Below are 27,856 nucleotides of genomic sequence, written 5' to 3'. Positions count from 1 at the left end.
GCTTTCAAACTTTTTTGACCACCCCTTAGTAAGAAATATATGGTACATTTTGACATAGTACACAAAGTATGTACTGAAAAAAAACTTGAAACAATATCTACTCTCCTATATGTGATACATTCTGATATATTCTATTTCATTAAAAATAATGGTTGAGATTTCACAATTGATTTCATTACTCATTAATGGGTAGTGACCTCCAGTATGAAAAACAGTGCTCTGTGGCCGGGAGGTTGTCTCTGAAGTTTCCAAATTGATGGAGGTTGTAGAACTGTGTCACCTAGCCTGACTTGGGAGGAATTTGGGTGAGAATCTGGGAGAAATGGTCACTCTTCCTTTCTTAGATTGACTGGATGGTGCCTGAGGCCCACAGACAGAACTGTAGGAAGAAAGGCAAGAAGGAGGTAGGTATAAATCCGGGCCCTGGCCTGAATGTCAGTTGAGGCCTTGGCCCAGCCCTGACTCTGTGTCAGTCCCCTGCAATGCTCCCATCCCAATGGGCCCAGGCAGGGACTCTAACACCATACCCAGAGCTGCATATAACTGTCCTAACACTACTTTTCCTTGTACCTGCTGCTTCTGATTCTCTCTAACCATCTCTGACCCTTAGGAAGAATGTCACAATTTTGTCCAGATTCTCGCCATTGCCAATGCCTCTCACCTCCTCATTTGTGGCACCTTCGCTTTTGATCCGAAGTGCGGGGTTATTGTGAGTGACAGGGGTGGAAGGACGGGAGGGGTCTTCTGTGAGCGACTATGACAGGGGTCATGCTTAAGGGAACCCTTGTGCATGATAAGCATTGGGGGTGAGGGATGTCCTCATAGGGTAGAGGCTTTGTCTACTGAAGGAGGGTATGAAAGGGAGGGGGAGGGAGGTTGTCTGTAGAAGGTAAGAAATACAAAGTGAAAAGAGGGACGTAGTGGGATGGTGAAGGAAGTGAAGATGCTAGCTGGGCTGTGGGGAGGAACTTCAGAGGCCAGTGGCTCATGTTTTCCTTGTCCTGTGTATGCTTTGTCCAGGGAGCCTGGGTCCATTTCTTAATCAGCACTGTCCATACCTGTTACTTCCTCCCATGGCATGTGATTGTCTTTTACCACCTCCTCCCACCTCCTCTGTCAGCCTCATTCTGTGTGGGCTGTGACCCTTTGCTCTCACAGCTTCTGAGGTCACTGCACACTAACGTAGTACCTGTTGGCCCCATACTCTGGATCTTGCCTTCAAGGTGGGCACTCTGTCAACCATGTTTTCTTCTTGGTCCTGTTCATTGCTGCTAAAGCCCTTCACATCTACAACCTCACACCCAGGCAGGCTTGGGACATGGATACTCCTAATCACATCTAGGTTGGTCATGACCTCAAAAGTCCCTGGGATTGGTGACATCTTAGGAAGGGTGTTAATGTTTTGACTCCTCACCTTTTCTCATCAGTTATCCAGTAGTCAATTACTGTTCCTCTGGCTGCACACATTTGTGACCAGGCCCTGGGATGAGTCAAAAGCCTCACATGTCCTTCATATCACTCGACACTTTTTATCCCTTCCTGCCAGGGGTAGGGGGGAATGCAACAACTCCCTTTCCTGACCCTGATCCTTAATGGTAGATCTTGACTTGATCCTTCTGCAGCCTGCAGTAGTCCTTGCCACATGGATCTAGTCAGTGTGTAGCTCCAAACCTCTTTGTTAAACATCATCCTTATATTTCTGACTTAAGAATGCTATAATTGTATATGCTTGATTGCCTTAGTCAGTCCCTCTGGGCTCTCCTTGGAGTTAGTTGCGTCTATGTTGAGTTATTTTCATAATGCTGGTGATAGACTCCCTTTTGAGGTGTGAATAGCTCCCTCATCCTGGGAAGGTTTCCCAGTTCAGGGTGGTGTTGAAAATCTCTGTATCCCTTCAGGTAACGCTGAGGGCCTAGTTTCCCTACAGTTCTCACAAAGCTCACAGAAGTAGCAGTGGAACGGCAATTGACATATTTGTCCTTTCCTAGTATACATAGGATCAGGGAGCCCATGGGTGTGAATACCAGAGCCATGGTTTACAGATGATGTGATTACTCCAAGTTAGTTCCCCAGGGCCTTCGATTCTTATTTGGCTCTCTGAGGTGGGACCCTAATGGTTGTTAGATAAGTATCTGGACAGAAAATGATCTGGACATACCTGTCAGGAGTGGTGTGACTTGGACCCCTATCCATTTTTGAGGAATATCAGCAAACAAGAAAGAAGCCAGGGGCCTGTGTACTGCACTCCTACGACTTTCAGCTCTTTTTCTGAACCCTCCTATCCCGCAGGCTCATGAAATGAAGGACCATCCTTTGATCAAGGCTTGTTTGTAGGGGAATATAAGGTACAGCTAACAACTGTGTTAACCCTTTAAGCATCCTGAGACTGCTCTCTAGACTTCCTGAATGTTCTTTTCCACCTTTGTCTTATCCTGCTACCTGGCAATCCCCATCTGCTTGAGCAAGTCCTTGCCTTATCCTTAGTGCTGAACTTCTCATGTCCCAGACTGATGACTTTGAGACTGTGTGTAACAACCTGAGAGCTTTGACTAGCTGATCCAGATATAACAACTTGCTCAGAGTTGATTGCTCAGAGAAATGAAGGTTCTCACAAAAGGAAGTTTAAGCATAGGACCTACCAGTTGCAACAATGTGGAGTGTTGCCCTTCAGTGACAGCTCATCAGACACTGGGGGAAAATATTTTAATTTGTTTTTTTGAGGGAGCTCCAGCAGTTAACAGAAAAAATGTTAGACTTATAACAACAGCAACAACAACAATGAGAAGACTTCCCATTCAATTGAGTGTCTACTCTGTTGCAGGCTTGGTGCTTGATACTTTACATTCACAATTGAGTTTAATTCTTATCACCATATCATGATATTTATTTATTATGATAATGATGACACATCATGATAGTATTTATTTCCAATTTACATGAATGAAACAGAAGTTCTGAAAAGTTAGGTAAAAGTCTGAGATATATAGCTGGCTGAGGCAGAGCCAAGATTCAAACCCAGGTTTGTCTGGCTCTGCTCTACTACCTTGTCCCTCTAGTCCAGCCTGCACCCTAGAAGAAGACCTTAGCTGGCTTCAATTTCTTGTGACATTTGATTTGTTTCATGTTAACAAGGACCATCTCCCCCTACCCCTCACCCCCAACCTCTTAGGAAAGGTCCTTTATATGCCTTGCACTCTTCTTGGCCAAAGTCAAAGGATGGGTTCTAACCCCACAGCTCAGTGAGAGCCTGCCTACATAGCTCTGGCTTTCAACTTGAGGGACTTGCCTTCACTACAACTCATGCTGATAGGACTGTGCTGACACAATGATGATATAATGAAAAATCTCAACATTCAGATAATGTGGTGTTGTGGTCTTATCCTTTCAGACCCTAATTAAATGTCACTTTGACCGTACAGTAATCATAACCTATGTAGCTAATCGGCTCCCTTGCTCAAAGGCTATAAACCTAGATAACGTGATGATGCCATTTGGGGAAACTGGAAGAGGATGAGTTTCAACATGTTCAGTTTTAATAGATCATCTCTGTGAGGAAAGGAAGTCCCGCAGTCAAGTGCAAACATGGACTAGAGTTTGGAAGACATCAGGCTTTAGAGAGTTTGGGGAATGATTTGCATAGAAAGTCTGGGCAGAAATGTGAAAATTGATGAGATCTTTATATGTGAAAAAGACTAAGGATACATGGTTAGAGGCTGGAAAGGAGAAGAGAAACAACCAAAGGAGATAGAGAAGCAACAGATAGGAGGAGGGGCTCCAGGAGGGTAGAATTTCAAGAGTCAAGAAGTAGACTATTTCAAGGAGGGGAGTGAATCAAAAGTATCCAATGGTGGGAAAAGATCAAAGAGAATGAGAACTGAGAAAAGGCTCATCCTTTATAAGTCCTTGATGAAATGTAACGGAATAGTTTCAGGCATAATTTGTTTTCTAGGAATAACAGGTGATCCAGGTTTGGTTAGAAGAAGTAGTAGTTTGGGATAAAGAGGCAATGGTGAGCCATTTTTGTCATTCTGTGGCTCAAACATTTATTAAGTCAGTGACTAATAGTCTAGGAATATAAATCTGGGGTGGGTGTAGAGAGTTAATTGGGGGCAAGGCGAGGCAGTGTGGAGAAAAGGAGGCGATAAGACAGGCCACAGCAGCAGGTAATAACCCCATGTTCAGAGTGCCCAGACATCTTGGTAATCTCTCACTGAACTGTCATCTTTCTCCTCTGGCTACAATGTGCCCACCACCACACAGGGCAGATGATTGTGTTTCCATGGGGTCCTCCATTCTGGAAGATTCTTGACCCAGTATTCCCTTTGAGGGGACATCAGATCACATCTCATTTTAACAGGCCTTCTTCAAGGCTCTCTCAGTAAAATAAAACCCTGTTTGCCAACTACAGCAAATAAGTGAGCAGTCAGAATGGGCCAGTGGTACACTTATGCTCAGGGGACATAGACCTATGTTGGTTCTCCAATTACCATCACAGCAATAAGGCTCCAGCAACACCATATGTCCATCCTAGTTTGTGAACTAGAGATATCATGCCTGGTACTTCGTGTCATAACTGATTCCTAACTGGCCATAGTTAACTTCCCTGTCAGTCCAGGTTGAAATCATCCCTGATTTTCATTTTTAGATGTTATCTTGAAGGCTCTCTTAGTGCTGGATGCTCAGCTAAGGTAATGTCTAGCTGGCTCTGTGGAACTCTTACGCCACTTGCCCACCCCCGCACCCCAGGTTAGTCCCTCTGGAGTCCCTGGATGAGGAAGACACTTACCAAATTCTCAGATTCTGACCTCAGCTTCAGGTCTTCACTGACTTTGTAGATTCCCTTCCCTCCTTCTGTGTATCCTTGACTCTGGTTCAGTCTTTTATTCGTGGGGTGGGATTAGGTGAAGGATGGCCCTTCTCTCTAGACCCCTGGGCTTCAGATGGTCCTATATCAGCCTGTACTTTTCTTTACCCTTCCTAAGTGCTCCAGCCCTCAGGAGGCCTGCTTTCTTCCCTGGCCCTCCTTATCCTGTAGCACATTCTCCAGCCAGTTGCAAAGCTGGCAGTTCAGCAGCATTTCAGAGGAAAGATCTGCCTTTCAGCCTCTCGGTGTCTTCTAGTGCCATCCTAGGTGTTCCTTCATCAGAGCATGTGGGTGTTGGGTACTAGGGGAATTGAGGGAAGAGGAATAAACTGATGAAAAGAGGGATGGCAGAGGTGGGAAATGCAGGAATGGGCGGTGGAATCAGGAATAGCAGACTGGGAATATGGGGATGGTAGTGGGGGAATGGGAGATGAATGGGAATTGGGTTTTTTCTTCATCTGACCATCTTTGTAATTCTCACCATGAACTCCCCCATGACCTCTAAACCAATTGCCCCCTTCTGGTCTGTAGGATGTGTCCAGTTTCCAGCAGGTTGAAAGACCTGAGAGTGGCCGGGGGAAATGTCCTTTTGAGCCAGCTCAGCGGTCAGCAGCTGTAATAGCTGGTGAGTGGGGAGAGATAAGAACCTGTGGCTTCTTGCTGTAATTGCCTCCTTCCCCGCCCTGCTGTTGGAATTTCTGTGTCCTTTCTTTTCTTTCATCAGAATGTCTATTATTCCCACATCTCTTTCTGGCCTTTCGTATTCTTCCCAGAGTGCTTGTGTTCTCCTGCTTTTACCCACAGAATATCATTTCTCTTGCTTTTCTCTAGAGAATGTCACTGTTCACAGTAGACTGTGAATGTTTCCTTTGTTAACCTCATCTCTTTTAGTCATTTTTTCCTGTTTGTAAGAGGAATCTACTACAATGCATATTATAATAAATTTGCAAAAAGTATAAAGAAGAACATAAGAAATCTTTTAGAACAGCACAGTCCAAAAAAACTTTGTGTGATGATGGAATTGTTCTGTATCTTCACTGTCTAATACGGTAGCCACTGGTTACATGTGGCTATTGAGCCCTTGAAATGTGACTAGTGTGAATGAAGGGAAGAATATTAAATTTCATGTAATTTTAATTTAAATATAAATAGCCATTCATACCTAGTGACTACCATATTAGCACAGTTTTAGAGTATTCCTACTCTGAAAACCACTGCTAGTATTTTAGAATATTTCCTTCTAGCCTTTTTAATGTGTGTGTCCACATGCATATATACTCATGCACATATATTTGGCTGGCCAGTCCTTTGTTGCTCAGAAAAATCAGTAATGACTATTAAAGAAATTCTTTCTGTTACTTCCTTCGAACCAACTATATATACATATAGAGCTGCTCAAGTGTTCAATGGTTCTATCACAGATTATGCCTAAATCTTTTCTGGAGAATGATTGACTAATTCTTTGGTAGCCACTGACTAATTCTTTGGTAGCCACAAAGTGAACTGTTTGTGTGCTACATAGCCTGTATTTTAGGTTAGACTACTCCACATACACTCTCCAAATTCAGTGAGAACCCAGCGATTTTTCTCATGAGTGTAAAACAAGCAGGTGCACAGAAATTTTATGAGTGTGTGTTTTATGAAACTTCTAAATGTCATGCTACATGGATATAATTTTGAATATTGTCATGTGACTTTATATCATAGGCATTTCTATATAATTTAAAAATTCTTTGTGAAGAAAAATTTTAATGACATTATGCTACTCAACCTGTGAGCATACCATAATTTAATTAAAGATTTCCAAATTATTTATGTAAATTTATTTTCAAGTTTATTTAGTTCACTTCAAAGTTTTTGCTATTGTCTCTAATACTGTAATGAACATTTTTGTACATAAATTTTTATCCTCATTTTAGATTGTCTCCTTAAGACTCCTGGAAGTGGATTACTATATTAAAGGATGTGAATATTTTACAGCTCATTATCTGTTGCTAATTGAGTTTTTAGAAAGGGTATACCAATTTACACCCTAAATCAGCAGTAAATGAGAGTTTTTCTCACATAAATTTCACCACACTGTTTTGTTGTCATTAAACTTTTTTTTGTGTGTGTGTGCTAATTCAAGGCTAAAAATAGCACCTTTTAAAAAAATATTTATTTATTTGGCTGTGTCAGGTCTTAGTTGTGACATGCAGGCTCTTCGTTGTGGCTGCAGGCTTCTCTCTACTTGTGATGCACAGGCTCTAGAGCGCATGGACTCAGTAGTTGCAGCGCGCGGGCTTAGTTGCCCCGTGGCACGTGAGATCTTAGTTCCCTGACCAGGGATCGAACCCGCTTCCCCTGCATTGGAAGGCGGAGTCTTAACCACTGGATCACCAGGGAAGTCCCAGCACCTTGTTTTAATTTGTATTTTTTTGAATATTAGTGAAGTTGAACATTTTTCATGTTTTAGTACTTATTTTTATCTCTGCTTTGGTCAATCCTCTGCTTATGTTCTTGGGCCAATTATCAGGTAGGATATTAGTATTCCAATCTACACCTTTTCCTTTGTGATTATATTTTTTAAGCTAAATTCTTCTTCAGTTAGAGAGCAGATAAAAATTTTCTTCTTAAATTTTTTTTCCTAAACATTTTAACTCTGATTTATTTGAAACTTATTTTGACAAATGGCATGAGAAGGGAATCAAAATTGATTCTTCCCAACTAACTAATCAGTTGACTTAGCATCATTTATCACACTGTTTTTTTCTTCCTTCACTAAAGTTTCTGTGAACCTTATTATAAAATATCGGACAATATAAATTTTAATTTAAATATTGCACAATATTTTATGAAAAACAAAAATTGGGATATAAGATCTAACATTAAACATTTTTTGTTGTCGTTGCTATGGACCATTTTTAAAGTCTTTATTGAATTTGTTACAGTATTGCTTTCAGTTTTATGCTTTGGCCTTTTGGCCGCGAGGCATGTGGGATCCTAGCTCCCCGACCAGGGATCGAACTGCACCCCCTGCATTGGAAGACAAAGCCTCAACCACTGGACGCTAAACTCTTTTCTTATGCATGACTTTATTTGTAGGAAAAGTCTTAAAAGCTGTACAAATTAAATCACTCTTGGGCTTCCCTGGTGGCGCAGTGGTCAAGAATCTGCCTGCCAATGCAGGGGACGTGGGTTCGAGTCCTGGTCCGGGAAGATCCCACATGCTGCGGAGCAACTAAGCCTGTGCGCCACAACTACTGAGCCCTAGAGCCCACGAGCCACAACTGCTGAAGCCTGTGCACTTAGAGCCTGTGCTCCTCAACAAGAGAAGCCACCGCAATGAGAAGCCCGCACACCACAACGAAGAGCAGCCCCCGCTCGCCGCAACTAGAGAAAGTCCGCACGCAGCAACGAAGACCCAATGCAGCCAAAAATAAATATAAATAAAATAAATTTACATATAAAAAAGTCACTCTTAGTCATTCAGTTAATGATTTACCTTTTCGGAAACAATGAAATAACAAAAGTTTTTGAAAATGAACATAAAGTATATATCCAGTAAATATATTTGAGTTGTCATTTTTTTTTTTTAAATAAGACTTACAAATTATTTATTTATTTATTTATTTATGGCTGTGTTGGGTCTTCATTTCTGTGCGAGGGCTTTCTCTAGTTGCGGCAAGTGGGGGCCACTCTTCATTGTGGTGCGTGGGCCTCTCACTATCGTGGCCTCTCTTGTTGCGGAGCACGGGCTCCAGACGCGCAGGCTCAGTAATTGTGGCTCACGGGCCTAGTTGCTCCGTGGCATGTGGGATCTTCCCAGACCAGGGCTCGAACCCATGTCCCCTGCATTGGCAGGCAGATTCTCAACCACTGTGCCACCAGGGAAGCCCCTGAGTTGTCATTTTTATCATTCATCTACAGTTGAAATCAGTGAGACCTTGTTTATATGCATACATATTTGAATAAAAGTTTAGTCAATAGTTTACTTTTCTTAGCTTTATATCAAGCATATTTGGCAAAACGCTGAGCCAGTCATTAAGATCATTAAGAAAGATTTCACAGGTTTAGCAGTTATGAATGTCTCTTGATTCTACATAATTGTTTATCAACAAAATGACTTCCAATTGCAACAATCTGAAATAATTAAAATACTGTGTTTCAAGCAGTATCTTTAAGTACATTTAACCATCTGTGTGTAATTTCTCTGTGTTCTACTCAGCAAGTGGAACACAGCATGTAGTTTAAGAATACAAATTTCATAGATAAGATAATTGTATAACAAAGAACATTTTCAAGCAGGTTAAGTCTTTTTTTCCCCCAGGTAATGAAATTCAGGGTTGCCGTTCAGCTGATAATTGATGGAGGTGTCAGAAATCACTTTCTAACAGTTTAGAATGGCTAGCTCAAGACATAGAACCTCCATGGCTTTTTCTGTCTCAGATCCAAGTCATAGTCAATATCAATATTATAAGTTTTCCTCTGAAGTTCTTTATAGGGCTATAATTTAAATTTTTTCTTGGTCTGACATAACACCAATATTTAGTTGGAACTTTTAATGTTGATCCATTGTGTCCTACTGCCCCTTTGTTTTGAAAATAGCAGTATAGAAGATAGTGACAATATTATTTAAGAATTAGAACCAGAATTCCCAGTTAGGAGCTATACAAATGTCCTTAAGGATAATAGACATATTTTGAAAGAAAAGAGTTTTAGTAATGAAAATATTAGAATATAATGGCAGGAGTATTTCTTATTTTAAATTATAAAAATTGCAATGTGCATTGTGGAAAATTGAGAAAATATAGAAATGTATAAAGAAGAAAGTGAAAAGTTTATTGTAATTCAGTCATCACCAAGTAGCCACTATTATTATTTCGGAGTATTTTCTCATACTCTGTGTGTGTGTGCGTGTGCACGCACGTGTGCGTATTTATAATAAATTGGAATTGTCATGCATATTTCACTTATTGTATACTGAACATTTTCTCATCATAGAATTTGTTTAATTATTCAAAACTTGATTTTTAGTGATTGTATACTTTTTTATCATATGAATGTAGCACACTTATTTAATTATTCCCATATAATTATACATTCAGATTTTAAAATAAATTATTGCTTTTATAAATAATGCTGCATAAGGAATCCTTTTACATAAATTTTTATGTAAATCCTTTACATGAATCTAATTAATCGCATGAGTCAATCCAAAAAGTAGGATTGCTGGGCCAAAGGATATAAAAGATTTTTATAGTACTTTATGGATTTGGCCAAATTTCTCTCCAGTGAGTCCTACCAGCAGTGATGAGAAGGCCTGTTTCATTACAGCCAGTTAGCCCCAAAAATATAGTTAATAAACATAAAACAGTGACTTTCTCCAGAGTCCAATTTGATGTTTTTGATTTGCATTTCTATTAGTGAGGTCGAACAGCTTTTCATGTGTTTACTGGCACTTGTATTTCTTTAGGAAGAGGTCTCAGATATCTTGTCTTCAAATTTGACATTTATCTGTACTCCACTGAGATAAAATTAGCAAAAATGATCTCAGTGTCTCTATTTGCACTATTCCAATTCGGAAAAATGCAGATATTTTGACAGTAATGTTCACATTAGCCTAAGAACATCCGCAACTCCTTCTCAGTCTTCTTTGCAGCATCTTTGTCTTCTGCTCATCCTTTAAATATTCCTTAGACTTAGACTTCCACCTAAGATCCTCTTCTCTTGCATTCTTTGTAATTGTGATCTCAGCCAGCCCCATGGATTCTGTTTCCACTGCATTCTGATGTCTCCCAAATCTGACGCCTTCCAGATCTCCCAAAACTAGCCCCATGGATTCTGTTTCTACCAGATTCTGATGCCTCCCATACATTATCTGGAGCTACAGACCACATATCCAGCTGCCTTCCAGACATCTCCACTTAGATGTCCCACAGGAATCTCAAAGTCAGCATGTCCCAAACTGAGCTCATTATCTTCACTCACCTCCCCCAAACCTTCTCCTCGACCAGTGTCCCCTTCTCTGAGTGCATAGTGCCATTACCCACCAAGGTACCCAAGCTGGAGGCAGTGATTTGTCATCTTTGGTCCTCCCTATCACATTCAATAATAAATAGGGCTCTTATAAAGAAGAGCAGAAGAAGGGAGCTTTTGCTTTCTCTTTGGGAACTCATCTTGTGTTTTTCTTGTCTCCTTTTGGTCTCATTGCATCTTGTGATTACTGCATCTGCCAAGGAGCCCTGTATGTGTTCCAGGTTCACTGGGTGCTGCCAGCATTTTGGAGTCAAGCTTATCGCTTAAATCCGTGAGTGTGTACCCCAAGACTAGCATTCACACATCGAAACAAGACATTTATAGAAATCCTATATGCCAGGAGAGGAAAAGGTAGAGTAAACACTGCATCTCCAATGATCTGTAATTATGTCCTGATAATAGGCTGTTTAAAAAAAAAAAGAAAAAAAAAGGTATCCAGCTGGCATAAACCTTACATAAGGAAATAGAGAATATTAGGTCAGGAGCTGTCTATCCTGCAAAGCTCTGACCATGAGAAGAAAAGAGAGTGGAAGAAGGCAGTCCAGGGCATGTTTAAAACCCTCTTTTTAAAGATAATGAGTGATAATTCCTATTATAAACCTTCTTTAAAAGTGAGCATTTTGATACCAGAGTGAAAATTTGAACCCCTCCACCTCCAGGGTGTAGTGAAATATTCACTGCCATGGCTTATATCCTAGTCTGTCAGTGTTGGGTTGCTAACATATCTGGGAGGTCTATGTTCACAGGCTTTACATCTGAGCAAGTAGGGATCTATTTCTGCACATAATTGTCATTTTTCTTTGGCTGTGATTCTTCATCTTTGTGGCTTTCAATCTTGTTTTTCCTCGTATTTCCAAAATGACAGTATCTTAATTTTTGGGGTTATAAAAGTAAAAGGTGCTAACTACAAAAAACATTCAGTGAATACAGAAAAGTAGAGAGGAGAAAATAAAAATTACTTGTAATTTCATTAGTCAGAAACAAACATCAGTAACACTGTCCAGTTGTAGCTCCTTCAATCTTGCCTGCACCTACAGACATATATACATATTTTTTAAAAATAGGGTTGAATTATACCGTGTGTTTTTTTCTAACCACCTTGCTCACTAAACTCAACAACGTGGGCATCGGTCTCTTTGGCATATCATCTTTTGCCAATAGCAGATGTATGTTTTCATGTTTGCTAGCTTGATCTCGTCAGTAATAACTTGCCAAACAACTGCACATACAGGGATATTTTATTGTATGAACAGTGCAACAGAATATTTGAAATTGACTGTTCTGGAAAATTCAGGGCATGTGGTGATCTTGTGTCCTCCTGTGGACTTCTGCCCTCGTGACTGTGATGGCTGTTGTTCCTTTTCCTCTGTGTGTGTGTGAAGATTGTGTTGTAAGCCCCTTAGTACTCGTGGAACACCTGAAGCCCTGCTACTCCCTCCCAAAGTGTCTGATCCCTCCTGCTGTCCCTTTGTGACCCTCTGCTCTCTCCGCTGAGTGAGTGTGCTCTTCAGCAATCCTAGGCTCCAGAGTTGCTGACTGCCCCCATTTAACCCCTTAGAAAGTTTTGGGACTTTACCTCCGTCCACCACTGGGTCCTTGCATTGTTGTGTGTGGTCCTTTACCGTTTCCAGAATATTTATGAGTGTTCCCCCTCAAACACATCAAGTCATGCTTCCAAAATATTCATAACTGTCTCTTCCACCACATCTCCCCCATTCTCAGGGTATCCATGACACAGCTTCTGTCAAGAGTTTTGGTTTTAGAGTGTTTCGTGTATAATGCTTTTAGGAAAATTTTCATTCCAATTCTGGCTTCTGTGTCATGTTTTTCCCCCTGGAACTACTGAGGATTGGCTTATTTGCTGCTCCATTAGCTGCCAGAACCTTTGCCCAAAATCTGATTTTCTCCCTCATGAAATACTCTGGAAGGGAATGGGATGCCATTTTATAGTTGTGGCCCCCCTACCTTATGGCAACAAATCAAGCATATGGCCCCCTGAGGTTCCTAAGGAGCTGCACCTAACACATATTGAATGCCAGCCGTGCACCAGGCCCTACCTGGGGCTCTCTTTTTATCTCATTTAACCCTCAGCACTGCTCTGGGTGGAAGGTGGTATTATCCCCATTCTACATTTGAGGAACCTGAGGCTTAGGAAGGGTAATTGCCTAAGATCATACTACTAATAAGTATTCAGAGTTCAAACCCAAGCCTTCCTGACTCCAAAGTGCTTGGATTCTTTTCACAAACTTGAGTGATAGTATAGTCTTCCCTCCCACCCAGTAAGGAAGGGGGTTTCTAATTCTCTACTATTGCCCTCAGAGGGCTCCTGACCCTTTTTTTGCTCTGCATTAAGTGTTTTTAAGTGTTAGTGGTTATCATTTCAATGCCTGAGACATGCAGCTTCACAGGAGCATCTATGAGTCCAGGACGTAGTGCTTCCTTCAAGGTGGCCCTGCCCTCTGCTGCCTCCCTCGGTGCACATGACCCCGCGGCTCTTGCTGGGGTTTCTGGGCACCAGCCTCCAGCACTCCAGCCTTGCTTGCTTCTCCAGCCTCTCTGACTCTTATGAGTCAGTGCTCTTCTGAGTTTCCTTCAAATGATGGTGCCCCAGGGCTCTCTCTCGCTTTCCTTTTCTCCCTGGCTTTCACGTTCCTGTCGTAACTTAAGCATGACTCCCAGGTTGCCTGACTCTGGCCCTATTGTCCACACCCTTCTGTTCGATTGCCTTCCAGCGACTCCAACCAGGTGTCCCGAAGGCGCTTCAACCTTAGTGGGTCCAACAAGTGAACTCACCTCCTCTCCAGCCACCTCCTTTATGAGCCTTATGTCATTTCTTTGCTTGGTTCATAATATCATAATCTACTATTATCCATCTTATAAACGGAAACCTTAGAGACATTATTTTACTCCATTCTTTCACATCTCATACTCAGCTGATGTTCAAATCTTGTTAATGGGCTCTACCTCAGAAATATCTCCCAAATCCAGCCCCTTTCTTTCCTCTGCCAGTGCCTTAGTCCTTCTCTGTTCTTGCCAGGACTGTGTGAAGGCCCTTTTAACTAGCATTTTCTTCCTAAAAAACAAAACTAATTATGTCATGCCTCCTCAAGAAAATCTCTGCAGTTTTGCCCTCACCTTTAGGATAAAGTCCACATTTTCCTGGCATGGAAGAGCAGATTCATCACAATTGGGTGCCTATCTCTGCACCTCTAGCTCATCTCTGCTCACTTGCCCAGCAGCCCCTGTGCCCTGCTGGAGCTCCAGCCATGGGGAGTGCCCCCATATCCCTGAACATGGCTCCCCTCTTCCCCACTTGCCTGTCTTCCCCCCGAAGTCCTTCTACCTGGCAAATGGCTCATTCTTCAGAGCCAGCTCAGATGTGACCTCTGAGATGCTGCTCCCCCAGTTAGATGTGGCTGGGTCCTCCTCTGTGCTCCTACACACATCTGTGAGTCCACGCCTCTTGGTATCTGATTACGTTTGTCTTCTGGACTCAAATGGGAATTCTTGGGGGGCACAGTGATGTGCTTAGCACCCAGCGCAGTGCCTCTTACGTAGTAGGTGGTGAAGGAATGCTTCTCTGTTCTCTCCACAGTCCCTGTGATACTCAAAACTCCACCAGGGGTTTGTGACCTTCTTGTTCCCTGAGTCATTGTCTCCACTCATGTCCGAGCCCTTGGCAGTGTTGCTCAGAGTGGCTATAGTTCTCTCACATTCAGCCCACAGAACTGCACCTCCCCTTCCTTCCCAGAATGCCTGTGATTTCTCTCTTTTCCAATCCTCACCATCCCTAGAGCACCTCTGCACCTCCACTGAACCAGGAGGGAGGATCTGATTCCTCGTTGTTTCCTCTGGCTGGCTGTGAAATATCCGGAAATCTCCTAGGTTGGTGTTTCTCAAAGTGAGGTCTTGAATCACCCACATCAGAGTAAGTCTGACTGCTTGTTTGAAACGTAGTTCTTGGGCCAACCCCCAACCGTACTGAGTGAGAATTGCTGGGCCCAAGGCCCAGGAATCTGCATTTTGATCAATTCCCTAAATGATGCTAGTATACCCTAAAGTTGTGACTTGTTCCAGGGCAGTATACACCCCCTAATGCTCAGAAAGAACAGTAGTTCCCTCAGACATTTACCATAGTGGGAGAACTTAAGTAAGATGGGAACATGCTGCAAAGCAAACCTCTTCCTGGAAAGTTACCATGTAATTATAGGGTAGAAAAGTCCTTAAAAACGACAACAGCAAGAAACAGACCAACGAAAAAAATCTTGCTTTCCACAGGGATAGCTTCTATTCTTCTTTCATATACATGAACATTCCAGCAGTTTTTCCTTAACACTGGTTCCCGTTACTGCCCCGGAGCACTTTATTTCTGTTTATTTTAAGTGAGGTAATGCCTGTCGTGCTTAGCATTGCCTGGCACTTAATGGGTGCTCAGCCCCTGAGGGTTCTGGCACCTGCTTTGCTCCCCGCTCTGCCTGTGACCCTTTCTGAAAGCTTCCTCAGTGCGTCTGACAGTCCACCTCCTCCCTGTTGCCCTGCAGGGGGCGTCCTCTACGTTGCCACTGTGAAAAACTACCTGGGGACGGAGCCGATTATCTCCCGGGCTGTGGGTCGTGCTGAGGACTGGATTCGGACAGAGACCTTGCCATCCTGGCTTAACGGTGGGGAGAGGGCAGAGGGGGGGTGGTGCTGCTCTGGGGACAGAGTGGGTGGAGGCTGGGTGGTGGCCCCAGGCTATGTCTGTGGGATCTGAGGCCACGGGTCTCCCCAGCCCCAGCCTTTGTTGCAGCAGTGGCCTTGAGCCCAGCCGAGTGGGGGGATGAAGACGGAGACGATGAAATCTACTTCTTCTTTACGGAGATTTCCCGAGCTTTTGATTCATACGAACGCGTTAAGGTCCCGAGGGTGGCCCGTGTGTGTGCGGTGAGACATTGATCCCAGCTGTCTGTCTTGTTTTCTGCTCTGCCTGTCCTCCTGTCTTTTCCTCTGGTCTCTGTATTTCTCCTCTGTCTCCTTTTTTGATGGGCAGTGACTACTTTTCTGGGAGCTTGAGGAATGTGGCGAAAGGGCTCTGGCCTCTTTTACCCGCTTATTATCCCGTATGACACTGTAGTGTAGAGATTAAAGGCAGGAACTGTTGACAGACCTGGGTTCAAGTCCCTGCTACACTGCTTACTGCCTGTGTGACTCTGGCAGTGTCGATTTGAGGACTAAATGAGGTAACTTATGTAAAGCACGTAGTGCAGAACTTTATAAGTGCACAATAAACACAATAAACATCATTGTTGTGATCCTGCCCACCCCATACCTCATTGTCCTTCTCAGTTACTCTGTATCTCTGTCCTTGCATTTCTATGCATCTGTCTCCCTATCTGTCTGTGTCTGGGGGAAACTTGTATTGGTCTCCACAGTCCTCTCCTAATGTTTGTCTTCTAAAGAGAACTTCCTATGTGCTTGTCACCCCAGGGGGACCTTGGGGGCCGGAAGACCCTCCAGCAGAGGTGGACGACCTTTCTGAAGGCCGACCTGCTGTGTCCAGGGCCTGAGCATGGCCGGGCCTCCAGTGTCCTGCAGGACATGGTCATTCTTCGACCTGAGCATGGAGCGGGGACGCCCATCTTTTATGGCATCTTTTCCTCCCAGTGGTGAGGGGGTCCTGATGTGGAGAGTTACAAGGTGGGAGATACCTGGGGTTGGTGCAGGTCAGTGCGGTCTCCTCCAGAGGGGGTGGACTCTCCATGGAGCCCTGCTCCTTCTGCCGTGAAGCAGGCTGCATAGCTCCCTGTGCGTTTCTCATGGGTCATCTCATTTGACAGGGGATGAGTTGCCTCCCCTAGTTCCCTCTAAATATCCAGCTCCAACCTGTGACTCTTCCAGGGAAGGGGCTGCCATCTCTGCTGTCTGTTCCTTCCTACCACAAGACATTCGGACAGTGCTGAATGGTCCCTTCAGAGAGCTTAAACATGACTGCAACAGGGGACTGCCTGTCATGGACAATGATGTTCCCCAGCCCAGACCTGGAGAGGTGAGGGGGCTGGGGCAGTTCTTCACCTCACGCCCGAATTGCCCCATTAGGACAAGGGTCCAACTAAGCATCACAGACGCTTCCTGGCCCCTGGGAAGCTTTGTCACTCATCCTGTGTTTCCTTTAGTGCATCACCAACAACATGAAGCTCCAACAGTTTGGCTCGTCGCTCTTCCTGCCTGACCGTGTGCTCACCTTCATCCGGGACCACCCACTCATGGACAGGCCAGTGTTTCCAGCTGATGGCCACCCCCTGCTGGTCACTACAGATACAGCCTACCTCAGAGTCGTAGCCCACAAGGTGCCCAGCCTCTCAGGGAAAGAGTATGATGTGCTCTATCTGGGGACAGGTATGTTTAATAGCCAAGCAAGTTGCCCATCCAGTGCACACAGGTTGTTGCCATAGAGAGGGTCCCATGCATACAGGTATCAGAGTCCCAGGCACAGGTACAGTTATGTTATTATGTCTTGCCCCTTGCTTGCTTCCTAGAGGATGGACACCTCCACCGAGCAGTGCAAATTGGAGCCCAGCTCAGTGTTCTTGAGGATCTGGCCTTATTCCCAGAGCCACAGCCAGTTGAGAATATGAAATTGTATCAAGTGAGTTGTAGATTTTGGCGAGTCTGGTGGGGAGACATCTGAGTCCAGAGCCAATCTGTGACATTGAAGTCTGGGAGATCCAGCGTGTTTCTCTTCCTCACTCCCTTTCTGTAGAGCTGGCTCCTGGTTGGCTCCCGTACTGAGGTGACACAAGTGAACACAACCAACTGTGGCCGTCTACAGAGCTGCTCAGAGTGCGTTCTGGCCCGAGACCCTGTCTGTGCCTGGAGTGTTCGGCTAGCTGCGTGTGTGGCCCACACTGGAGAGCATGAAGGGTGAGGGTGGCTGCACTGGTTCCTTGCCTGATGTCCCCAGGCTCTGGCCTATCCGTATGTCTGTGTCTGTTTCTCATGGGTTAATGCTGCCCTCTCTCTCTCTCTCTCTCTCTCTGTGTGTTTCTTAGTGTCACTTGTGTGTCCGTCTGTCAGTCCATACTAACCATCTCTCTGTCCTCATCAATGGCCCTGCCTCCCTGCTGGACCTGCCCTGACTGTGTGGTTGATTTCCATGTTGCCATACGCTTCTCAGTTTTCATTTTTTTTTTTTTTTGGCCGCACCACACGGCATGTGGGATCTTAGTTCCCCGACCAGGGATCGAACCCGCACCCCCTGCATTGGAAACGTGGAGTCTTAACCACTGGACTGCCAGGGAAGTCCCTCAGTTTTCATTTTACAAGTGCTCTTAGAAGTGTTTTCACAGTTGACAACTCCCCTCCTTCCTTCCTTGAAAAACTATCCTGTTGCCTTCTATGACTCTGCATTCTCCTGGTTTTTCTCCCTACCTCACTCTCCAGTCTGTCTCCCTTACTGATTCCTTTTCCATCCAGCTTCTGAATGTTGATATTCCTCAGGATTCAGTCTTTCTCTTTACACTTTCATGCACTTTCTAGGTGATTTCATTCTCGTTGTATTCAGTACCAACTGAATGCTGGTGACAACCACAGATGTATCTTTAGCTGAGCTATTTTGTGAAACAGAAAGCCATCTCACTGACCCTCACAGAAATTTGATTAGCTTTGATAGAAAAGAAGTTTTCTCTTTCTCTTAACAGAGAAATCTTTTAACAGAGATTTCCAGAGAAATCTTGTGGTTGTGGACCACCAGCTATACTTCTTGGAAGGTTCCTGTGTTTCTTCCAAAGTACCCCACCAAACATCTTTCTGACAGACCGAGTGCAAATTTAATTCTCTGTAGTCTGCTAGAAATATTTGTAGAATTTGACATGGCAAATGTCATGAGTATAAGAGGTATTGGGGAAAAATTTAGTGATGAAGAGAATGTTGACTGATAATTCTAGAGGTGATTTATGAGATGATGGGAGGTGCAATTGGCGAGTGAATATTCAGTACTGAGGAGGGTAAGGGGGTGTTGACACTGGATTTATCAAGTATTCTCTTCTTTATAGGCTGGTTCAAGACATAGAGTCAGCGGATGTCTCTTCTTTGTGTCCTAAAGAGCCTGGAGGTCTGTATGGTTTAGGGAATGTGGGTAGAGTGGATGTAAAGGGCCTAGAAAGTTATGTTTTTGGACCTAGTTTAAAACTTGTATCCTGGAAGTTATGGCAGCCTTACTCTCTTTGGGAATCCCCTTTTTAGCTTTGTGTACCATGGCCCCTTCTCATATCTTGTATCACCCCACATTTCTCTCTAACACCTCCAACCTACAGCCTCACCACCTTTTGTGCTTTTGCTGTCTCTGCAGAACACCCCGTGGTGTTTGAAGTTCCTGTGGCTACAGCTGCACATGTGGTCTTGCCATGTTCCCCGAGCTCAGCCTGGGCATCCTGTGTGTGGCACCAGCCCAGCGGAGTGACTGCACTCACCCCCCGGCGGGATGGGCTAGAAGTGGTGATATCCCCAGGGGCCATGGGTGCTTATGCCTGTGAATGTCAGGAAGGTGGGGCCGCTCGTGTGGTAGCTGCTTACAGCTTGGTATGGGGCAGCCAGCGGGGCGCTCCAAGCCGGGCTCACGTAGTGGGGGCTGGACTGGCAGGCTTCTTCCTGGGAGTTTTTGCAGCATCCCTGACTCTCCTCCTGATTGGTCGGCGTCAGCAGCGACAACGACAGAGGGAACTTCTGGCTAGAGACAAGGTGGGCTTGGACCTGGGGGTCCTACCGTCTGGGACCACAAGCTACAGCCAGGACCCTCCCTCTCCCTCTCCTGAAGATGAGCGGCTGCCCCTGGCCCTGGCCAAGAGGGGCAGTGGCTTTGGTGGCTTCCCTCCACCCTTTCTGCTTGATCCTTGCCCGAGCCCAGCCCACATTCGGTTAACTGGGGCTCCTCTAGCCACGTGTGATGAAACATCCATCTAGGGCTGGGCACATAACCACTAGTGCATGAGTGACCACTGGATGGAATGACCATTGGGACACTGGGGGTCGATGGTCATGGAAGATCGTCATGGCCTCTGAGTTTTCTTTGGCTTTTGAATGATCACTTCGAATTCCCTGTCTGCCTTTTCTGGGCCTGGGTGGGCTCAGGGCCAGGGCTTTGCCTGATTCCCATAAGAGATCAGAATTGCTCTTGCACTGAATCAGGACTTTTCCTGCCCCTGCCCTCTCAACCCCTATGACCCCTTCAGCCCACTATCTTGGGCCCATTAGTTTGGGGCTAGGCCCCAGGACATTGCCGTGACTTTGCTTTCCGGTTGGGCCCTGGCCAGAAGGAGGAGCCGTGGAAGTGCTAGGGGCCTAATGTGCACTGACTCCTTTTGCTGGTTCTCCCAGTTTATCTCATTCTCTGTGGAGAGTGCATGATTCCCAAACTGCAACATGCAATCTCTGCCCTGAGATCTACCCCATCCCAGTTTCCCTTCTTCCATGAAAGAGCATGTGTAAATACACGGATGTTCATAGGTGACCTGGACACATGTGCATGGATGACTAGGCCGATGCTCTGGTGTATTCATGGGAGGTTGAGAGGGTCAGGTTGGAATGAGGGCAATACCTACAGGACTCGAGACCCTGTAGCCAGTGAGGGAATGGCTCTCCTTTCTAAAAGGAGAAAACCACTTCCCTGTCTCCATCACCTCTCACAGCCCTTCTGTTGAGTAGAGAAAAACTCCCAAAGTGACCTTCTGGGTGGGAAAGGCAATGGTACATCTGACCCCATCTTTCTCTTTGTTTTTGCCTCCTGGCATGCCACCTGTGCCATGCACAGCTGCTCTTTCTCTGGCTAGAACCCTTTCCTTGGCTTCTATTGAAACTTTACAACATTCTAAATATCAGGGGATGAAAAAAGTAGAACAATCATGGGAAATACAAGCCGCACAAAGATAGGTTTGTATCAGTGACTTTATGACTTTACTCAGGTTGATACCCTTGCTCTAAAGCAGGAGTTCACCTGGGGTCCATGGCCTCCCTGAAATCGCATGCAAGATGCTGTCTGTATATGTGTGTCTGTATTTTTCTGGTGGTGGTGAGGCTTGGTTTGTGACTCTCATTAGATTCTCAAGCCTTAACAAAGTTAAAGGACCACTGCCCCAAGGTCACCACATGTTGGCCAAGCTGAGGTGGTGCCGGGCAGGGGCAGCTCTTCCTGCCCTTTGGCCAGCCCCTGGACTGGCAGCCGCTGGATACCTTCTTGTTGCTCCGTTTCCTGGAAGGTGGGCTCTGTGCATATTTGAAGACACTGTCAGCTCTCACCAAATTTAAAGACCTCTTCCTGTTTCACAACTCTCAGATGCTCTAGGCGTCTCCTGCTCAGTTCCTGTCTTGGCCTGTGAATGTGCCTCATCATCCCTGCTGAGGGACTCCCTTGGGCTCCAGTGAATGGTCCAGCCTTTCCCAGTTGAAGTTTTCAGCTCTACTTTCCTTGGCAGCAGCCTGTGAACTACTCAAGAGTCCCCTTGGGTTTTGAATTATCAATGGTTTTGCCATTAATAAGTGTATGTTCCTCAGCAAGTAATCTAACCTTGGAACTATGGCTTACTCATCTGTAAAGTGGGGATAATAATACCTACCTCAGGGTTGCTGCAAGGATTAAATGAGAGAACATGTAAACAATAAAGCACTCTCTATACCAGTAGAGGTTGTTATTATAAAATTTGGCCTATTCTGCCATAATCATATAGCTTAACCATCTGATAAGCATGAAACATGCAGTCACTTTAAGCCTCATTTGGTGGGAGGAGAGTCATTGCCTCACACAGACATCCTGTCCTGGGTCATCTCTGGTGAGATCTTAGCTGCCAGTGTCTAGGTTTTGGGAGGCAGGGCCTGTCATTTTCATAATCTTCAGATGTCTTGGAGACCTTATTGGTCTTTCTATATGGGAATGGAGGGGGGCTCTGTATTCTTTGGTTTATCCTCACTCACTCTGCTCTCTTGAGGTTATGGGTTAGTTTCATTTCGAGGGATGAAGGGAAATGGGAGATTTCAGTAGGATCTGGGGTCTCTGTGAAAAGGGGGGAAGAGTTTCCCAAGGAGGGGGAACCAGATCACAGTGGATTTGGGGCGTTTGGTCCTTGGGTAGTGGCTCTGGTTGGAGGAAGATGGGATGAGGAATGTAGGAAAACTGAGGAAGGATGGAAATAGGCATGAAGGGAGGAGAGCCACGTCTTAGGCTGTGGAAAGTTCAAGCCCCAAGAGTGAGTGATAGCATGGAAATGTGAAACCAGCTCCCAAAGAGATAGTGTGAATAACTGATTGCATTATCTTTGGACTGTGGGGGTGTGGGATGGGAGAGGATCCAATGATAAGGGAGGTGAAGAAGGGTGCAGGGTTCCTGCAGGTAGAATTGTGAGGATTCTGGCAACCAGAGACCTGACTGGCTTTTGCGCATAAAAGCAGCCAGGGAGAGGGTTGGGGATGGGGCTTGTGTTTGTGTTTACCTCCAAACTCTAAAGATTGCCCGCTTTCTGGTCTTCACTCTGAAATTCCCCTCTGTTTTTGGTTCTGGTCCCTGGTCCATAAATTGTGACTCTCAGCTTGTCACCCCTAACCAGTGGTCTGCTGCTACCCACGTGACCTTACTGAAAGTAGAGCCAGAAAGAGATGCTCCCTGTTCACTCTCATGAACCAAGTGAATTCCAGCATACCACTGGCCCTAACCCAACAGGAGGCAGACTCACATCTTTTCCCAGGGGTCTCCTGGCTCCCTACCTTTCCCCAGTAGCCCCACAAGTGATGGCAGGAGAGGGCTCCTTTAGGTATTGGCTGGGCCTTGTCCCTCCTGGCTACTCTGCCCCTGTCAGAGGGGGGCGGTCATGGCTACAACAGACTGTTCTTGGTCAACTGCACAGAGATCCTATCTCACAGGTGTGGGGATTGAACTTGCCTTTTTGGTTGTAGTAGAGCCAAGGTTGGAATTTTTAAAGATCATTTTCACCAGTTGGAGGAAAAACTAGCAATCAAAGCAGTAAGAAATATTTCTGCAATTTAAAAATTCTGTCTGATGGGTCCCAGGGACAGACCTTGCTGTGACATGGCAATTTGTATGACCAGTAGAGAGAAGGTGTGGTCCCAGAGAGGTCCATCTGGAGTGATGTAAAATACCAGGTCCTGGTTGAGGTAGGGAGGGGCAAGCAACAGAGAGAATGACCTAGCTCCCTGAGGATGTTAGGTGGAGTCAGGGGTGTTTGAAAGAGCCAAGATGAGGGGTCAGTTTCAGAGGGCTGCTTCAGGTCCTGTGGAGAAATAAATGCAAGCCAGGAACTGTCTTCCTCTCTTTTTTCCAAGGGTTCCCAGCCCATGGGACTAGCTTTTCCCTAGACACACTGGGCCTAGGGTTTAGGGCTACAGATGAATCTGCTGCCTGCTGGTGGGTATGGCATCCATCTCATGGACTCCAGGGCTTGGCAGTGCTGAACCACAGGCTAAAGGCTTTCACCACCTGCAGCTGGAGCCATGGTTGAGGCAGGAGGAGTCAGCAACTGATGCTGGATCCAAAGACCAACATCACGCCCTCAGCTTCAAGCAAGTCCTTTGGGTTGAGGAGGCTGGGAATACAGTCCTCCCAGGGCTGCGGTTCACTCCAGGGACTCTCTGAAGTTTATGTGTCGAGGAGGCTGATCAGACCTCTCTGATCAGAGGCTGAGGAAGAGAACTCCTGGGAAAAGCTCAGGCTTCGGGCCTTTGTAGGCGTACTTCATATCTGTCAGGTAAGGGGTTCTAATCAGCCTCAGGTGGATTCACTGGAATTCTCTCCTGCAAGCCCAAGAGTGCACAGACTTGGCACCCGCTCTCGACACTCTCCTTTCAAGATACACCAAATTGTGTGTGGTAGGTAAGCTATTCCTTCCTTTATAAGAAGTGAGGAAGCAGAAGTGGCCCTTCCCTGAAGTGAGGATGGAGATGGATGTTTTGTCCTTTAAGTGATGTAGAACTGTGTCCTGCTTCCATGCAGCTTCTCCAGCGCTCTGGTGGGATAGAAGGTGTGGATGCTGGAGACAGTCATGGCCTTGAGGGTTATGGGGAGGTGTCCCCATGCTTTGGTGTGGAAGGATGGATCTGCCTATCCTTTGTGTGAGGTCGGATGATGAGCTTCTCAGCAGCAATCATAGGAACCAGAGGCTCTTCTTCCCTTTGCTGGGAGCCACACAAGTCCCCTGAATTCTTGTTCAGTTCTAGGGAGAAGGGTGACCATCCCCAAGATGGCTGAGATAGAATATTTTCCCCCTGAAGTGACTGGGAGTTCAGAACCAGGTTAATTTGATTTATAGAAATAAAGTAATATTTTTGTACCTATAAGTTTGTAGAGAAAAATCCATGAGCGCTATAACTAATACCAGCATTTCTAAAACTAGCTGAGTCCAGAGTGCCTGCATTATGAACTGTCCTATAGATTGAGAGAACAGAACTGACTGTAGATAGATTAGAGCTGAATGACCACTAGTTGTCTGAAATGAGGATGAGGGCCTTCTTCCAACCCTTTGCAGGAGCCATTCCCCCTAGTGTAGCTTGTCTACATATATATCCACTAAATTAATTTTTTATCAGACTCAAAACCCATCACCTCTCAGATTTACTGGATTTTGGCAATTTGTCTGTGGTCTCTTCGTAATACTATAGCTCATTGTATTGTGATCACCTTGTAATTCCCAGGTAAACATCCTTAGAAGGGAACGTGAACCTGCTCCTAGTTGACCAACCAAGGTGTCCACATGCTACTGCTACAAAGGTTTATGACAAAGCTGTCCTTGGAAGAGTTGCTAGATAAGTTCTTATTCTTTTAGGTATTTATTGCTGTACTAGTCAGGACAGGCTTTGTTATGACACAATAACATACAACCCCATATTCTTCGTGGTTTAAAGCAACATGTTTCTTATACTACTTAGAAAGGAAGGAAGTTCTGACATATACTACCACATGGATGAATCTTGAGGACATTATGATAAGTGAAATAAACCAGTCACAAAAATACTGTATGATTCCACTTATATGAGGTACTTAGAGTAATCAGATTCACAGAGACAGCAAGTAGAATGGTGGTGGCCACGGGCTGGGGCTCAGAGGAATGGGGGTTATTGTTTAATTCATATAGGGCTTCAGTTTTACAAGGTGGAAGGAGGTCTGGAGATGGATGGTGGTGATGGTTGCACAATATTATGAAAGTATTTAATACCTCTGAACTGTACACTTAAAAATGGTTAGGATGGTAAGTTTTATGTGATTTTACCACAATTTAAAAAATTGGAAAAAATGAGTAAGACACAGTCTCTGCCCCTTTGAAGCTCTTAATTCAGTGGGGAGGCAGATATACACTATGAAAAGCACTATTGTGAAGGTATGTCCCAATCCCAAGCAACCCATACACACCTCATTCGTCTTACATCTCTCTTTTTTTTTTAACTTTTTATTTTATATTGGAGTATAGTTGATTAACAATGTTGTGTTAGTTTCAGGTATACAGCAATGTGATTCAGTTATACATATACATGTATCTATTCTTTTTCAAATTCTTTTCCCATTTAGGTTGTTACACAATGTTGAGCAGAGTTCCCTGTGCTATACAGTAGGTCCTTGTTGGTTATCCGTTTTAAACATAGCAGTGTGTATATGTCAATCCCAAACTCCCTAACTATCCCTCCCCCCACCAATCACCCCTACTAACCATAAGTTTGTTCTCTACGTCTGTGAGTCTGTTTCTGTTTTGTAAATAAGTTCATTTGTATCATTTTTTTTTTAGATTCCACGTATAAGTGATATCATACGATATTTGTCTTTGTCTGACTTACTTCACTCAGTATGACAATCTCTAGGTCCATCCCTGTTGCTGCAAATGGCATTATTTCACTCTTTTTAATGGCTAAGTACTATTCCATTGTATATATGTACCACATCTTCTTTATCCATTCATCTGTTGATGGACGTTTAGGTTGCTTCCATGTCTTCGCTATTGTAAACAGTGCTGCAATGAACATTGGGTGCATGTATCCTTTTGGAGCATAGTTTTCTCTGGATATATGCCCAGGAGTGGGATTGCAGGATCAAATGCTAGCTCTATTTTTAGTTTTTTAAGGAACCTCCATACTGTTCTCCACAGTGGCTATACCAATTTACATTCCCACCAACAGTGTAGGAGAGTTCCCTTTTCTCTACACCCTCTCCAGCATTTATTGTTTCTAGGTTTTTTTGATGATGGCCATTCTGACTGGTGTGAGGTGATATCTCATTGTAGTTTTGAGTTGCATTTCTCTAATTAGCTATATTGAGCCTCTTTTCATGTGCCTCTTGGCCATCTGTATGTATTCTTTGGAGAAATGTCTCATTAGGTCTTCTGCCCGTTTTTTGATTGTGTTGTTTGTTTTTTTGATATTGAGCTGCATGAGCTGTTTGTAAATTTTGGAGACTAATCCCTTATCTGTCACATCGTTTGCAAACATTTTCTCCCATTCTGTGGGTTGTCTTTTTGTTTTGTTTATGGTTTCCTTTGCTGTGCAAAAGCTTTTGAGTTTAATTAGGCCCGATTTATTTATTTTTGTTTTTATTTCCATTACTCTAGGAGGTGGATCAAAAAAGATCTTGCTGCGATTTATGTCAGAGACTGTTCTGCCTGTGTTTTCCTCTAAGAGTTTTATAGTGTCCGGTCTTACATTTAGGTCTTTAATCCATTTTGAGTTTATTTTTGTGTGTGGTGTTAAAGAGTGTTCTAATTTCATTTTTTACATGTAGCTGTCCAGTTTTCCCAGCACCACTTATTGAAGAGGCTGTCTTTCCTCCATTGTATAGCCTTGCCTCCTTTGTCATAGATTAATTGACCGTAGGTGCGTGGGCTTATTTCTGGGCTTTCTATCCTGTTCCATTGAGCTATATTTCTGTCTTTGTGCCAGTACCATACTCTTTTGATGACTATAGCTTTGTAGTATAGTCTGGTCAGGGAGCCTAATTCCTCTAGCTCCATTTTGCTTTCTCAAGATTTCTTTGGCTATTTGGGGTCTTTTGTGTCTCCATACAAATTTTAAGATATTTTGTTCTAGTTCTATGAAAAATGCCATTGGTAATTTGATAGGGATTGCATTGAATCTGTAGATTGCCTTGGGTAGTATAATCATTTTGACATTATTGATTCTTCCAATGCAAGAACATGGTGTATCTTTCCATCTGTGTGTGTCATCTTTGATTTCTTTCATCAGCGTCTTATAGTTTTTGGAGTACAGGCAGGTCTTTTGTCTCCTTAGGTAGGTTTATTCCAGGTATTTTATTCTTTTTGATGCAATGGTAAATGAGATTGTTTCTTGAATTTCTCTTTCTGATCTTTCGTTTTTAGTGTATAGAAATGCAACAGATTTCGGTGTATTAATTTTGTGACCTGCAACTTTACCGAATTCACTGATGAGCTCTAGTAGTTTTCTGGTAGCGTCTTTAGGATTTTCTATGTATAGTATCATGTCATCTGCAAACAGTGACAGTTTAACTTCTTATTTTCCAATTTGGATTCCTTTTATTTCTTTCTCTTCTCTGATTGCCATAGCTAGGACTATCAAAACTATGTTGAATAAAAGTGGCAAGAGTAGACATCCTTGTCTTGATCCTGGTCTTAGAGGAAATGCTTTCAGCTTTTCTCTGTTGAGTATAATGTTAGCTGTAGGTTTGTCATATGTGGCCTTTATTATGTTGAGGTATGTTCCCTTTATGCCCACTTTCTGGAGAGTTTTTATCATAAGTGGTGTTGAATTTTGTCAAAAGCTTTTCCTGCATCTATTGAGGTGATCATATGGTTTTTATTCTTCAATTTGTTGATGTAGTGTATCACACTGATTGATTTACAGATATTGAAAAATCCTTGCATTCCTGGGATAAATCCCACTTGATCATAGTATATGATCCTTTTAATGTATTGTTGGATTTGGATTGCTAGTATTTTGTTGAGGATTTTTGTGTGTATGTCCACCAGTGATGTTGGCCTG

The 27,856-nt window shown here is 44.1% G+C and overlaps 1 protein-coding gene across 6 annotated transcripts in view; it reads left to right on the top strand.

Annotated features, from left to right (window-relative positions):
• SEMA4F (ssemaphorin 4F) overlaps positions 1-27,856 on the top strand; it is a 33,644-nt gene that overhangs the window by 2,916 nt on the left and 2,872 nt on the right. For 2 of the 6 annotated variants that reach the window (XR_009009997.1, XM_057558801.1), the window contains exons 3-12: positions 345-404; positions 611-709; positions 5,396-5,489; positions 15,424-15,543; positions 15,654-15,805; positions 16,349-16,527; positions 16,760-16,907; positions 17,035-17,257; positions 17,398-17,507; positions 17,622-17,782. Coding sequence is in view for 4 of the 6 variants with exons in the window: in XM_057558801.1 (XP_057414784.1) it covers positions 345-404; positions 611-709; positions 5,396-5,489; positions 15,424-15,543; positions 15,654-15,805; positions 16,349-16,527; positions 16,760-16,907; positions 17,035-17,257; positions 17,398-17,507; positions 17,622-17,782 (1,346 nt within the window). In the remaining 2 variants the exon portion in view is untranslated. Of the gene's footprint in view, positions 1-344; positions 405-610; positions 710-5,395; positions 5,490-14,676; positions 14,768-15,423; positions 15,544-15,653; positions 15,806-16,348; positions 16,528-16,759; positions 16,908-17,034; positions 17,258-17,397; positions 17,508-17,621; positions 17,783-18,912; positions 18,972-19,208; positions 21,534-27,856 lie in introns of those variants that run through there. The other 4 variants (XR_451149.2, XM_007184045.2, XM_057558799.1 and 1 more) reach the window with 4 other exon arrangements.

Source organism: Balaenoptera acutorostrata, chromosome 12, assembly GCF_949987535.1.
Source record: "Balaenoptera acutorostrata chromosome 12, mBalAcu1.1, whole genome shotgun sequence".
Classification (NCBI taxonomy): Eukaryota; Metazoa; Chordata; class Mammalia; order Artiodactyla; family Balaenopteridae; genus Balaenoptera; species Balaenoptera acutorostrata.
Note: the sequence above shows the minus strand (reverse complement) of the source record. Positions and strands in the feature narration are given on the sequence as shown.